The sequence below is a fragment of the Atractosteus spatula genome, chromosome 1 (assembly GCF_055471065.1).
Source record: "Atractosteus spatula isolate fAtrSpa1 chromosome 1, fAtrSpa1.hap1, whole genome shotgun sequence".
In the NCBI taxonomy this organism is placed as follows: domain Eukaryota; kingdom Metazoa; phylum Chordata; class Actinopteri; order Semionotiformes; family Lepisosteidae; genus Atractosteus; species Atractosteus spatula.
The window spans coordinates 38624044-38639566 of record NC_142706.1 but is presented as its reverse complement, the minus strand read 5'-3'; the positions used below and the strand labels follow the sequence as shown (position 1 = coordinate 38639566).

The window sequence follows — 15523 nt, the reverse complement described above, 5'->3', positions numbered from 1 at the left end:
GAGGCACCCACTTGCATCTCCTCCAGGTTCCTTCCGGGGCTTCTTAGCCTAGTAGCTGTGCGATCCAAGGATCTCATCTAGCATTATTTGAAAGAAGTCAGGGTATCAGCTTGTTCAGTATTACCACAAGTCTTTGTGTAAAGACGTTACTGCTTTTCTTGGTTTAAAATGCACTTTCACATAGTTTCCACATGTGTCCACTAGTTAATGTTTGATTTGTGATTCTGAAGAAGTCCAGTGAGTTGACTTTATCAGCGCCTTTAAGAATTTTTGATACATGTGGTCCCCTTGTTTAAGTCTTCTGTTTAAGACAGAAGACAAAAATGTTGATTTCCTCCGGTCTGTAAGTGCAGGACATTTCCTTTAGTCCATAGGTGTACCAAGTTGTGGGTTCTCTGGTATATTCTAAAGCAACAACATCTACAATGTGCTTTTGCTGCAGAATCTACATGTGGTACTCTGCACTTGTCTACATTAAATGTAATCTGTCAGGTGTTTGCCCACTCTTGAAAATTTTCTGTCCCTGTAGTATTTGCTGTTTTGGTATCATCTGCAATCTGGACTAGTAACTTACTATACCAGATCTCAATCATGCTGGAATTTATGATAACTGAATCTGTTCTCTAATTCCAAATACTGTAGGTTAGAGACCCAAAGACCCTTCTTCCAATGCCAGGTGTGATGGTTGGAGATATGGGAAAAAAGCTTGGACAGAATGGCCTGGACAATGGGTGAGTTTGTAGGTTTTTGAAGGAGGAATAACACTTTTCAGGTTTTGCTTTAATGTGTATAGTAACATAAAATTTGTTTTCCACGTTTTTTTGAGGGACCTCCTTTATGGATTTGTGTTTAGGATATCTACTGTAATAAATAGGGGCTGTTAATGAGTTAAAGATTTTTGGCATTTATAGTTAAGAATAGGTAATAACAGATTACAAGATAATAGATACAGTCAATACGCTGAATATCTGAAGAAACTATATCACTCTGTGCATGTTAGATGTTGTTTCAATTTTTGGCATCATTTTGATTAATTGATGGATCATGACTGACCAAGATACACTCCCAAGACTTGAACTTGGATGAGTTTCTTCTGATGCTCTATTCATTTAAGTCAAAATACTGTGATAGTCCTGACACCAACTGAAGTAAAGGCAATTTATAGAAGTTAAATAATAATACTTCCATACTGGTATCAAGTGAGATTATGTGGCTCCTTTAATTTTCTGGAAGCAATTAAATAGACAGGCGATAGCGTAAGAGACAGGTGTTACACAAATTACAAACAAACCACAAAACTAATTTGCAGTTGGATTGAGTTCTAGAGCTCGGCCAATTAAATACAACCTTCCACGCTACAACTCTGACCTTGACCACCTTACTTCATTCAGAAGTGAACATAAATCTTCATAGTAATACATAAGACTATGTTCTTAAAATAAATATCTTAATAAGGAGGTATTTTTCTGTGACTAACATAAAATGCATCACAAAGAAGATGAAGGTGAAGAATTGCCTGGTGGTTTTTAAAAAGGAAAGGGATCGAAGGATATGAAAATACAGCACCTTGCCCCAGATTTAATCCCTTCAATTTTATAGGTTTTTGTTCATAAATGTGGTTTCCAGTGGTGAAGATTGGTTTTACAGTAAGTCACTCTGTCCAACTCAGTACCTAATGTATGCTGTCTGTCTTTTTAAAGGCTGCGTTGATGATATGGGCTTGCTGGTTTATTTCTGGGGAAATTCCATAAACGTGGACTCTGCTCAGTTGGGTCTGTAATCTAGTTAAATATCCCTGAGTTTATGGGTGGCTTATCTAATCAAAAGCTTCAACTGGCCATATGCTCTTTAACAGATACACTTCCTTTGGCTGCCAGAGTGACTTTCCAAGATGAGAGATAGTAAAAATAGGCATAGAGCTAGAAAAATGTGTGATAAGGACAATTATTTGCAACTAGGATTGTGTTTATAATTGTATTTTGACAGCTGGCAAAGTGGTTGGTTATTTGTTAAATTGGTCTTTTCAATTAGGTGCAGACTTACACAGTATACAGTTTTTTTCATGACTACAACAAATGTTGTATTATTTATGTCTAGTGTGACTAGCATAACAGACTAAGCTTAATTTAAAGCTTAACACGTAGGTTTGTTGCCAGTGTAAATATTTTCTTTAGCCTTATTTTTTTCACCTACAGTTTTGTGGAATATTTTTCTTTAACCTTTTGAACATAATTGTTGTGTGTTTAAGATGTGATGTTTGTGGACTATAAAAAAGTTAGTTCTTTGATCATGCTTAGTAGTTCCTTTTATACAAAATGAATGTAAACATTTTTCAGCAGTACCCTTGAAAGAGTTCCGTGAAGCACTCCATCCTTCCACTAGGTGGCACTTTGCTCTTGCTCTGAGTGTTTACAGGGACAATGTGGGCAGATAAGAAAATGGTTATTAACACCATGGTGTAAGTCAATACAGGCAGTAAAGAACATTTATTACAAAGTAGAATAAATGTCTTAAATGGAATCCATGTTTTTTCATTGATTTAACTTAGTTAAACGATATACCATGGATCTGACAAATTTTGACAATATGATTTCTAAGGTGAAGTGTGATGAATGTGCATACTTGTGAAGTCCCATTATCCCTTTCATTGTCAAATTGTAAATTCTGGGAATACTGAATTTATTTATCCTCAATTGTCCATTTACACACAGCATTTTCTTCTGTTTTAAGGTTTGCAGAAAGAAATATAGTCAGTGAAGGACATAGAGAGGTTTATGGAAGTTTTTTTTTCATTCAGTGGTATAGATCTACATAGCACTATTATATTTTTAAACTTGTTTTTTATTTTGTAGTGAGTATTAAATGATTAAGATAATTAAGAATTCTGTATTTTATGTAATTGGTCTTGGTAGATGTTTGGTGCCCTATATTTTAATTAGGCACTAAAATCCCCACAGGAAGCAAAGAGGATGTAGACATGTATATTTTAAATAAATGTCATATAATGTTTAGTCACTGGTGTCAAGAATTAGCGGTATGCTGGTGAAGAATAATGAGGTGGTGTTTTGATTTTAATCTGTACGTGTCCTTTATGCAAGCAAGAATAATTCATTGAGTGAAATCTTTGACAATTTTTAAGGTTGTAATGAAAGATTTCTTCACCTGCTGTATGTATGCACTGTATCCGTGTGTATGATCACATAGCTTTGAGAGGAAATGAAGGGTTTTAACTACTCTATAAAAGGACACATTAATCAAAACTGGGGTAGCAATGTGGCATGGTGGGTAAGGTGTTTGTTCAAATCCCAGGAGGGACAAAGTGGCTGCAGCAAAGCATCTCAAATGAGATGGTGTGGTCAGTGGGTCACCATCTCATGTTTCATGCTGGTACTGAAAACTTGAAAGGGGTATGCAGCCAAATATTGAGTTTTACAAGTTTAATTAAAGTGGATGTGTTCCAGTACTAATGGTCACTTATCATTTACAACATCAGTTGGTTGAACATAAAATATGTATTTGTTCTAATGTGATCATATGTGTACCTGTATATGAAAATAGGCAAAATAAAAGTTATATTGTACGTATCATTTATATTAATCTCATAAACGCACGAACAAATTGCTTGACTGTATAGCATAAATAAGCTTGGACTTTGCTGTCCCATTACATTTGGAGGGCTGCATATGTCCTAAAATATTTTGTGTGAAATAGAACAACAGGAGTGTGGAATTTTATAAGTATGTGGTGATTTTAAACCTGATTTATGCAAACACATAATAATATGCAATTCATGTTCCCTTAATTTAACAACTTTAACTTTAAACGGCTGCAATTTATGCCCTACTTTTATATACTGTTTATATATGTACTTTTAACGATCTGGTGATTTTATGATTTTTCCAGATTGTTGTTTTCATATGGAATTTTAATTTGTGATAATGACTTGAACTTATTTTTTTTTAAGCTTATGTGTTATAGTTGTTTAAAGAACAAATTCAGCTTCATTAAGCCTTTTAACATTTTGGAGAACATGCACACTTTTTATGTTCTGTTACCTAAGGCTATTGTGCTCAGCTGTGTGCCAATTTGGAAGAGCTGTGATGGTGAAATTTTCCATGTCAGTTGTGCTGACAGATGACGTGACTCCTGCCTTCTTCCAGATTGCAGCAGACTGTTGTCTGGCCCTTGTTTGCTCACTGTCTTTCCTCAGTGTTGTTCTGTCTCGCAAAGTCCTCTGCACAATGTATTTCAAACACATTTGCCTCTGTTGCTCATAAAATGCTCAACCTTTAGAAATCCCATCAACATTTAAGCTTCTGAATTGTCCTGTGTTGAACCTTTTGTTTAATACATTTAGTTTCAAGTATTCCACTTCTTTGATTTAAAAGGGCCTTTCTAGTGGATTATGTCCCAGTGATTCCAGTTTTTTAAATTAGCAAGTGGTTTAATTGAGATACTTCACAACAACATAACCAATATAGCCATTTGGTTTGGCTTGATCATTTTACATAGTTGGGCTTTCTTCTTTGTTTTAGTACTCCATGATCTTAGCTTAATAAAAAGTGATATTTTTTCAGAAAAAGTCAGGTGTGTACATGAGTTCAGAAAAGAGGTTTGGACTTTGACTTTTTTCTTGTTGTTATTGTACAGGTTTGCAGTGTTTCACAATGTCAGAATTCCCCGGGAAAACCTACTAAACAAAACAGGAGACGTCACACCTGAAGGTTATTATGTCACTCCATTCAAGGTGAAAACAAATGCTCTATTTTGATGTCTTGGGCAGAAAGGGGTCAAGAGTGGGCGAGGGGTGTTTTTTAAAGAATTTTAATGGAAGTGGAAAGCAAACAAATTCAGTAACTACTTATTGTATCGATTCTGAAAACAAGTACTAATCCACACTGAAATGGAAAAGAAAATAGTTGAAACCCAATACAACATATACAGTATACAGCACATTTTCCAACATGCTGAGTCGTTAAAAAATTTAATATAATATGCTGGAAAAATGAGAGAGGGCAAAGAGGTTGTGCAACAGTATGGCAGCACTCTTTTCTTCTTTCCAAAATAGAAAATAACCCCACTTTACAAAACAAGCCACTGTCAGTATCTTGGGCTGCTTCAGTAGTGGTGTCTTTGTGGCTCTTTCTCTGGTCTTCCACTGTTTTGCTTTTTATTTCTCAAATTTGGGCTCTCTCGCACAACCCTTGTATGTAGTGTCTCTCACCCTGTCCCTGGCTACAGTGCACCTGCTAAGTGGGAGCACATATTAAAATAGAGAGGAGCACAGCTGTCAGGTTTCAGGATCAGAAGGATCAACAGCTTCTCCTCTCAGACAGTGTTTCGGTTGTCTGCCTGCCACAAACCCTATATTTGCATATTATAATATGTTATCTTTGCTTTAAATAGATCATAACACATCGAGATGTAAATGCAGGAAATTTTCAGCTACCGTTTCAATAATGAATGTTTTTTTCACCATTTTTGGCACATTGTTATTTTTAACAATTCTGTGTTTCCCTTGAAGGACCCAAATAAGCGATTTGGTGCGTCACTTGGTGCATTATCAGGAGGTAGAGTATCCATTGCTAGAATGGGGGTTATTAATTTGAAGCTTGCTATGTCGATAGCAATTCGCTTCTCTGCAACCAGGCGGCAGTTTGGGCCCAAGGATGATGAGGAGATACCAGTATTCGAATATCAACTACAGGTACGTGTGCAAACGTACAGTATGTTTTTCAGCAAATACACAACACATGTGTCTGATGCAGAAAGGAAAAAATAGCGCTTTCTACCTAATTTTCTAATTTTATCAATTTCTAATGATAGTGATTTTTTTTTTCAGCAATGGCGCCTCATTCCCTATTTGGCTGCAGTGTTTGCCTTGGATTATTTTTCCAAATCTTTGTTTGAAAACTTTGTTGAGTTTCAGATTGGCCTCATGATGAAAGATAAAAGTAACAGACAGGTAAGTTCTAGAATGCTTAAGATAAAGGGTTTTCCACTTTTAAATTCTTAAGAACATTAAAAAAGTTCAAATTGAGAGGAAGTTTATTTGGTAAGTAGTTGAATCTTCTGAATTCCATCTTATACAACACTTTGGGAAAAAAAATGTTTCATAATGGAAGTTATGGGTAGAAAATACTCCCCTGTGTTGAGGCCATCTTTACCCCTTAGGATTTTATATAATTCTATATAATTACATAAAATCTCCTCTCAGTCCCCTCTGTTCTAGACTGAAAAAAAATCTTTCATTATGTCTGTATATATCAATTCATAAAGACCAGGAATCATACCTATTGCTCATATTTGAACTTTTCTGTTCTGTTCTGAAGTTTTGTTTCTATATTTTGGGAGGTCAGCACTGGGCAATGGAAGATTTCTTCCATGTTTTAATAGATCAATTTGAATAGAGTTGCAGATAAAATTACTGGAGTCGTGCACATGAAGTTCTTGATTTATGAGGCAGATGTGTTCATGAAGATGCCACATAAATTAACAATTTCACCATAGGAGTGTATATAAGCAGGGGAAATGTGTTCCAGATCAACTCCCCACCAGAGTGGACTCCCAAATTTGTACTCATAAATAAAAAAATGAATTTTAAGCATGATGATTTTGTTTTCCATTGTTTAGAACTAATGATGGTTTTTTTTTTCATAAATATCTTATTTTTTAGGATTTTAATGATTTTATTTTTTCAGTTAAAAGGTACTTAGGCTAGATATTAAGACAAAAAGTCATATAATCAATTTATTTTGTAAATGAGATGATAGAAGTTGAACGGCAATTGGAATAACTCTGAGACAAAGATTTCCCATCTGCCTGTATGTTACCAAAGTAATGCTATTCATCCCAGCTTGAAGCTGGGTACACATAGAGTATATTGTCTTGAACATTGTCAAGTTGCCTTATGCTTGCCATGTCCAAAATTTCCTACATTATGACACAGTATAGAAATATTTTAGCTGCTACTCAATATGGTGGATGTATTCCATATGCTTAGGTGAGTTGTTGTTAATGAATAAGAAGATGAAACCAAAAACCATTATCACGTTTAAAACGTTATTGAATAACTCTTTCAGATACAAGGTTTCAAAACTAATGGGCCAACTGAGCATGTTGCTGTACGGTATGTTGCCACTCACTGGAAAAATGTGCATAGGTGCAGAATTTTCTACAGCTCTGCTCATCAAAGCACAAAATTAAATATGTACATGTACTATATATTATTACGCAGTATTACCACTGTTTGGCTGTTTTGGATTTGAAATAAGTTTCAGTAACTGATTCCGTGGAATTGGAGAGATTCTGTGGAAAATTTCGTGCCCCCCCACCCCCCCAACCCATATTACTCTATTACTCTCTTGACATTTTATTTTTCTTGCTGTTTTCTAAAATGTACAGTAATGATCTGATGCAAAGCCAACACAAAAAAATCAAGTAGTGGTTGGTCTGCAAACTGTATTACATTGTGTTTCAGATGTATTTGTACAGAGCACAGTGCTTTTCTTAATCTCTTACCTCTTTTAACATAACAGTTGCTGGCAGAATTGGGTAGAGAGATCCATGCCTTATCTTGTGCCAGCAAGCCTGTGGGATCCTGGACTGCTCAGCGCGGTATCCAGGAATGCAGAGAAGCCTGTGGTGGGCACGGCTACTTGGCCAGTAAGTGAAATAAGGGCCACTAAATAATGAAATAATGACCACTCACTGGGTCATAAACTTGTCTTTTCTTGCCCTTGTGATGTATATTAAATAGTCTGAGTTACAAAACATAAGAACATATCAGCCATGACAGTAAGTCAGCAGGTACAGTGAATTGTGAACTTTCTCCTCCTATGCACTTCACAGGTGAGAAAAACTGACATATAATGCTAATTGTGCAAGGAAATGGGTGCTCACATAATGAAATAAGTTAGTTTGGGAGCTTGTTCAGATCTCGTAGCTTTACAAAAAATCCAACAGACTTTGTTCCAGAATATCAAGTGCATTGCATGGTAGACTTCACTTTTGCTGGGTTCATGTCATGTTGCAGAATGTAACTCCTGATGAGTGCCTGAGGTTCTTTGTGTGCATTTCTGTACCCGGTGTCACTCATAGAGTGTTTTGCACTTGTTACTGTGTCACAGTCTGCTTTGAAGTGGATGGCAAAAAACCTGGATGTACCTTAGATAAGATAAGATGTACCTAAGTTTATACTGGTCTTATTGTGCACGTGGCAGTAGAACAACTTGCTGCCCACACAGTTGTTCACATAATTGATCATATTTTTAAAAATGTACTTTATTCCTTGACTTATCCTACGTGTGTTATGCTATGTGTATTAGGTGTTCAATATATAAGAACATAAATATATGTGTGCTCTCATAATGATTTATTGCCAGACCTTTGGAAGTTTATTTACTGTTTTACTTAATTACAACAATATACTTCCTGTAGCCTTCCCTTGTGGATGTCTAATTCCCTGTAATTAAGTAATGCTGAACACATTCCGAGTCTGTGCTAGAAGTCTGAGGCAAAATGTTAGGCACAAAAAACAAATGTAAGCATGATTTAAAGAGAAACATTTTGACAATGTTAGATGTTGTTTCCAAACTACTTAATGTTTTGATTTATTTCTTTTTAGTGAATCGGCTTGGTGATATCAGGAATGACAATGACCCGAACTGTACATATGAAGGAGACAACAACGTACTGCTGCAGCAAACCAGCAATTACCTACTCAGCTGGGTGAATATGAAACATCAGGGTCAGTTAAATATAAGACATTTCGTGGAAATTTATAACATACTCTACATACAGTGCAGTCTGTAAGTATTTGGACAGTGACACATTTTTTGTTGTTTTGGCTCTGTACTCCAGCACATTGAATTTGAAATTAAACAATGACTATGAGGTTAAGGTGCAGAATATCGGCTTTAATTCGAGGGTATTTACTTCTATATTGGCTGAACCATATAGGAATCGCAGCCGTTTTTATATATCGCCCCCCCATTTAAGGGGACCAAAAGTAATTGGACACATTAACATAATCTTAAATAAAATTGTCATGTTTAGTACTTGGTTGCATTTACTTTGCAGTCGATGACTGACTGAAGCCTACGACCCGTAGACATCACCAGACACTGGGTATCTTCCCTGGTGATTCTCTGCCAGGCCTGTAATGCAGCCATTTTCAGTTCCTGCTTGTTTTGGGGGCTTTTTGCCTTTAGTCTTGTCTTCAGTAAGTGAAATGCATGCTCAATGGGATTCAGGTCATCTGATTGACTTGGCCAGTCAAGAACATTCCACTTTTTGGCCCTGAAAAACTCCATAGTTGCTTTAGCAGTATGTTTGGGGTCATTGTCCTGCTGCAAGCTAAAGTGCTGTCCAATGTGTTTTGAGACATTTGGTTGGATCTGAGCAGATAAGAGGTTTCTGTACACTTCAGAATTCATCCTGCTGCTGCTGTCGGCAGTGACCTCATCAATAAAGACAAGTGAGCCAGTTCCACTGGCAGCCATACATGCCCAAGCCATGACACTACCTCCACCATGTTTCACAGATGAGGTGGTATGCTTTGGATCATGAGCAGTTCCGTTTTTTCAACACACTTTCCTCTTTCCATCACTCTGGTACAGGTTAATCTCCATCTCATCTGTTCATAGGACTTTGTCCCAGAACTCTAGAGGCTTTTGAATGTATTTTTTAGCAAACTGCAACCTGGCCTTTGTTTTTGAGGCTTACAATCTTGAGGTTTGCATCTTTTGGTGAACCCTCTGAGGTCATGCTGGTGTATTCTTCTCTTTATGGTAGTCTTTGACACATCTAAGCCTACATCCTGGAGAGTGTTCCTGATCTGTTCAACAGTCGAAAAGAGATTTTTCTTCACGATTGAAAGTATTCTTCAGTCAACCACTACCGTGGTCTTCCGTGGTCTACCAGGTCATTTGCTATTGCTTATTACAATAATGTAATAATGCTCACCAGTGTGTTCTTGCTTCTTAACAATGTACCAAACAGTTGATTTTGACACACCTAATGTTTTGGCTATGTCTCTGATTGATTTATTCTGATTTTTCATCCTCATGATGACCTGCTTTACTGGCATTAACACTTCTTTGGTCCTCATGTTGAAAGACAACAGCAACAGACTCCAGATGAACATGCCACATCTAGAATCAACTCTAGACCTTTTGTTAGCTCTCTTGTGCATGAACTAATGATGCAACGACACACAGCTGGCCAAGAAACAACTGAACAGCCAATCGTCCAATTACTTTTGGTCCCCTAAAATGGGAGGACTATGTATAAAAAGGGCTGCGATTCCTACTGTAAATGGTTCACCCAATATAGACGTAAATACCCTCGAATTAAAGCTGACATTCTACACTTTAACTTCATAGTCATTGTTTCATTTCAAATCCAATGTGCTGGAGTACAGAGCTAAAACAAGAAAGATTGTGTCACTGTCCAAATACTTCTGGACTGCACTGTATCATTGCAAACTGAACCACATTTATGCAAAATCCCATTTTGATACAATACAATGTACTATAAATTAGGACTACAGTGAGCTGGGTAGATGTACAAGCCCATTGCATTAACTTTTAAGACAAGACCATAATTTATACTCTGAAGTGTACAGTATCCCCAGGCTGCCATGGGCACATTTTTCATATGGTCTGGAAATATATACTGTAGATGTTTTAGTGTTTTGGTTAAAGGGAAAAAATGCTGTCCATTCTGCTGTCATGGAGTATTCCTTGCTTCCCTTTGGTATTACTGCTAAACAACGACTCCTCTATTGGCTTAACAGCACCACAGTAAAGGGTCTGGTGGACTGGCATTACATTGTACTAATGGAGCTGTCTACTGCTCAGGTCCTTGATGCTGGGGAGTGCATTTTACATTTCTGGAAGACAAGTGTTTTGCTGAGTTGGTTTCACAGGATTCCTAGGACTAGCCATTTGGCATAGAGTGGGTTTTGAGGAAAGCTGGTAAGGAGTTTGTGCCCTGAGGGTGAAGAAATGGTAAAAATAAGTTGATCACAAAGACAATTCTTAAAATGTATTGAAGTTTATGTTAAAATGTCCTTCAATAATGTAAAGTGAAAAAAGTTTTGCTTTGATTGCAGGTAAATCAACTATTGAGTCTCCTCTGGGGTCTGTTAACTTTTTGGAGGACTTCAACACCATCCTGGGTAACAGATTCTCTGCATCTACAGAGGAGGAGTGTATGGACTCAGCAGGTATTGTACATATGCATGAGCGTGGCTATACTGTAGGTTGACCTAGACATGATTCCAAATTGGGAGAGTTAAAATACACAGATTGTGAGTAATTTATGTATTTAGAACAAGAACTATCCACAGGTATGTTGACCTTAATGCTTAAGATTGTTACAGAGAAGGAAGAATGTATAATTTTTATTTGTAAATAAGAATGATTGTTGAGGGGTTCATGATGAATAGGTCAAGTGATGGAGATTGCCTTTGTCACGGCGGCCTAGAGCCTTTTATTCTATAAACAACCAAGCCAAGATGTTTTGTTTTGTTGGATCTGTTTACACAAAAGAAAAATTTTACAGTGAGTTTCTAAGTGACTAAAGAACTTTTATCTAGCAGCCCTTTTGTCTTGTTGTCTGATTACCCATACAGTTGGTCCTTCGCAGTCAGCCTTGTGGCTCTCTTATTCAGCAGCTTAACTTTTGGATGTTTATGGAGCTCTTTTCTTTGGAGCTCTCCCTCAGAACTCCCAGGTATGCTGTACTGGCCCTCTCATCAGCTAGCTCACACACATGCTGGAAAGACTCTTAAGAGCACTACTAACTAAGCAGGTATCATAACAACTGATAGCTGGTTCCTCTTAGGCAGTAACTCACATTGACTGTCATAGTTATATAAAGATTGTTTGTATATTTGTTAGTATGAAGACCATAACTTACAAAAAAATGCCATTCTTATGAAATATGAGCAATGTGAAAGGTTTCTGTAGAATTGTTATTATTTGTAAAAAAGCAATGTATGCAATTTTTATACATGTAGTAGTATAATAACTGACATCTGATCTTATGTACTTACAGTATAAAGAAATTGTGTTAAACCTCTGAATTTAAATGCATTGGAATATTTTTAGTGAAACACATTTATCTGCTTATAGCCACGGACACAGAGTCATTGCAAAATTAAACTGCAGTATTATATTTGGAATTTCTATCTAGACTATTTAGAATAAAATGATAGTCAAGCAGCCATCATTGCTTATAAAGGATGCCTTTTAAAATATTTTAATTGTATTTACTCCAAAGATAAACACCAAGATTGTTTTTAATTGGGCAAAGTGTTATTTTAACAGAAGTATTAAATGTTATTTGGACATGTTCCAGTACCTTAAGTAGTTTTAAAGTGTGCAGTACTTTACGATACTATATTAATTGTGGCAAAATGTATGTTTTGGAATAGAAAAAAAAACATGAAGTGCTAAAAATACACTATTGAAATACTATTGTACTGCAGTTATTATTTGTTAAAAAATAAATCCTAACAATCACCAGTAATTTCCGCTCTTGAAAGTCTAATAAAAATAAACATTTTTTTGGTGATTTTGGAACTGCCTAGTACATGTTCTTCATGTCTCAGCTCCTAGCTACAAACCTAACAACCAACACAGCAGAAATTGAGCATACAGTATATAGATTTATAAGTGTATAGATTCCTCTGACCTGTCATTTAAGATCTTTGACCTTAAAACAAGCCTAAAAGGCTATTGTAATCTATCAGAAGGTTTTCTATTCAGAAAATATGATTTTATCTGAATATATTGTAGAATAAGGTTATTTTTAGAACTTGAACACACCAATATGCAGAGAACCAACATCATTGCCTTTAACGATTTTCATGGTGGACTAAGCCCAAACAAACTGTAAAGCACAAGGGCTTGTTTTGAAACTAGAGAGATTGTTGCACCAATGCTTCTGTTCTCCTTCTTAAGATCCCCCCTAGTAGACAGGTTGTACTCTGAGGTTACTGGATAAACGAGCAGCTCCGCTCCAGGTCACCCTTTTCTCTCCGGTGGACCTGACAGTGGTTTCTGCTGGGGTCAGCTGCTCTAGCCCCAGGGTCTGGTGTATGTGGGGAATCGGTGACCACCACAATAAGTAATTATTGTTACAACATATTGCCGTAAACAGTTACTTTGTTGAATGTTGGTGATTTTACTTTTATTTTATAAAAGCGTTTCATAAAAAATACTGAAAGTTATTTTAATGTATTAAAAATACATACATAAGAAGCACTCTTCTTACTAGTAACATACTTTAGGTTTATGGTGTCATAAAATCATACAGTCACTTAGAATTATAGAAATGTATTAATGCACTCTTGCCATTTCAAAATACAGAGGTGGACAGAACCATTTAAACAGACTTGAATTTTTGCATATGTACTGTAAAATCAAAGTTAACTGCCATGGACAGCTGCCTTGCAAAGTACTTTGCAAGTGTCTTGTTCCAGCATAATTAGGAATGACTAATTTCACTCTGTGATTTGGCTGCATCCTGTTTATAGTATTTACTGACCTATTTACAGGAAAGCAGTGTGGATTTGTTTTCAGTGTCCACAGCTTTCTAGCCACAAACATATCCAGTAAATACAGTTCAGAAAGAGTTCAGTATTTTTTCTGTTTTGTGGTATTTTTTCTGCTTTTCTTACACAAATGCTTTGTTCTTTTTTATGCTTTTTGAAGGAGTTTGTAATAAGGTATTGTTAAGTAAATGTTATCTTGTTTGATGACCAATTATTGTATGATTTGTAGTTGGCCAGGAAATGATATTGTGTCACTAGACTGGTACAGTTATTTTTGAGGTGAGGCGCTGTTTCAAGAGAGAGCCATAATCAACCCCATTTCTTATCTCTCTGCTCTTTAAATCAAAGACATTTACCAAATGAATATAGAGAAATTCAAACTTCTGCCTCAAGGTTTTGCTCACAGCTGGGGCAGTTGTTTTGTTTATTGGTATAGAGTGGACACAGCTCGTAATTGTCTTTATTGTGAGGATGCCAGTTTGCACCTAGTTGCTGCCTGTCACACCTACACATCTGCCTTTCCTTTTCTTGAAGAAGAGTGAATGTAAATAGATGCCAAAGAGTTTTCAGATGCCCATGGTGGCATTTTTATGGGGAAGATGTGATTATGCTGCACATTTAGTAAAAGACCACTTAACTCTGTGCTTAGTATTATATTGGTGGTAGCCGAAATAATGAGATGGTTTTTGTCTGTTAGTGAAAAAGACGATTGTGTTAAGAAGAATGACTTGTAAAATATTGTTCATAATATTGTTAATTTTAACATAATAAGGTACCTATGCTACTTTATGGATAAGTATCAACCCTTATCCAATACATTTGTGGGTTTCTGAGCTAAATTTGTGGGGAGGCTAGATGATTGCATGTCCTATGCAAACTTTATCTTGCTGATTCTTAAAATATTCTACTAGTTATTCTAGCATTTTCTTCATTCAAACATTTTCATTACTGAGAAAATTCGTCTTTAATGCAGATGCCACCCACACTCACTTCTGAGATTATCGTAAAAGCTAGGAGTGCTCCGGTTTGCAGTTGAGAATGCAGAACCATAAAATCTTTCCTGTCTGGTAGTGTTTTGCTTGTGTTTTTTCAGATGATGAAGATGGGAATAGAGCCTCTGACACTGCAGGTCATTTAGGTGACCCTCAGTAAAGGCTTGAAGTGAAGACACTACAGGTCCATGGGTTTATTATACATTGTGCACGTGACTGTTTATATTTATTGCCAATGTATGATCATTAAAAATTTGAGAAGCAACACCACTGCAATGACTTCTCTCATTAGATGCACGATCAAAACATTCAGGCATGTGGTTAATGCCAATACTCTGGTTTCTTCCAGGAGATGGATGGAGTAGATTGTTAGATATACTGTTAAATTATTAAATACCAATTGGATTGGAAGTGCCAAATGGCCTGCTCTTGTTAGTAACATTTTTACTGTACATTCTTACTGTACGTTCTAAATAGCACTTACATAGCTGTAACATCTTAGAGGATTGAAGCAGCCCTTTCAGGTAAACCTGATTGGGAACGAAATAATATTCAACAATTTTGTATATATTGCAAAACCATCAGCACTTTTCTCTAATCAGTTCCAGAATGTATATAATGTTGTGCTCAATGGACTAGAAATAATGTCTAATGTCAATGTATTAATGTTAGTTCAATGAGAATGGTGGTGTTTGAGAACAAATAAGATGTGTTTTGGTCACAGAGGTCCTAATAATGATCATGTCAGAGCTGCCCAATAGAGATACATTGTCTACTTTGGTATGTTTAAATATGATAGCAATCCTTATAAATGGGAACAGAAGAGGTTTTTATTGCTTCCTAAAACTATTTTTTTTGTCAGAACAAACTAGGGCAAGAAGTTATGTTAACTAATACGTCCAACATGTAGCAAGGTGGGGTTTGTGATAAACTCACCTCCTTGTCTTTGGGGAAAAAAATAACAAAC

General features: G+C 36.2%; 1 protein-coding gene across 1 annotated transcript in view; it reads left to right on the top strand.

Annotated features, from left to right (window-relative positions):
* acox3 (acyl-CoA oxidase 3, pristanoyl) overlaps window positions 1–15523 on the top strand; it is a 41919-nt gene that overhangs the window by 7528 nt on the left and 18868 nt on the right. Inside the window, exons 7-13 of the mRNA XM_088914750.1 lie at window positions 643–731; window positions 4651–4747; window positions 5525–5707; window positions 5843–5965; window positions 7539–7665; window positions 8627–8749; window positions 11117–11230. Of these exons, the coding sequence (XP_088770876.1) occupies window positions 643–731; window positions 4651–4747; window positions 5525–5707; window positions 5843–5965; window positions 7539–7665; window positions 8627–8749; window positions 11117–11230 (856 nt within the window). The remainder of the gene's footprint in view (window positions 1–642; window positions 732–4650; window positions 4748–5524; window positions 5708–5842; window positions 5966–7538; window positions 7666–8626; window positions 8750–11116; window positions 11231–15523) is intronic.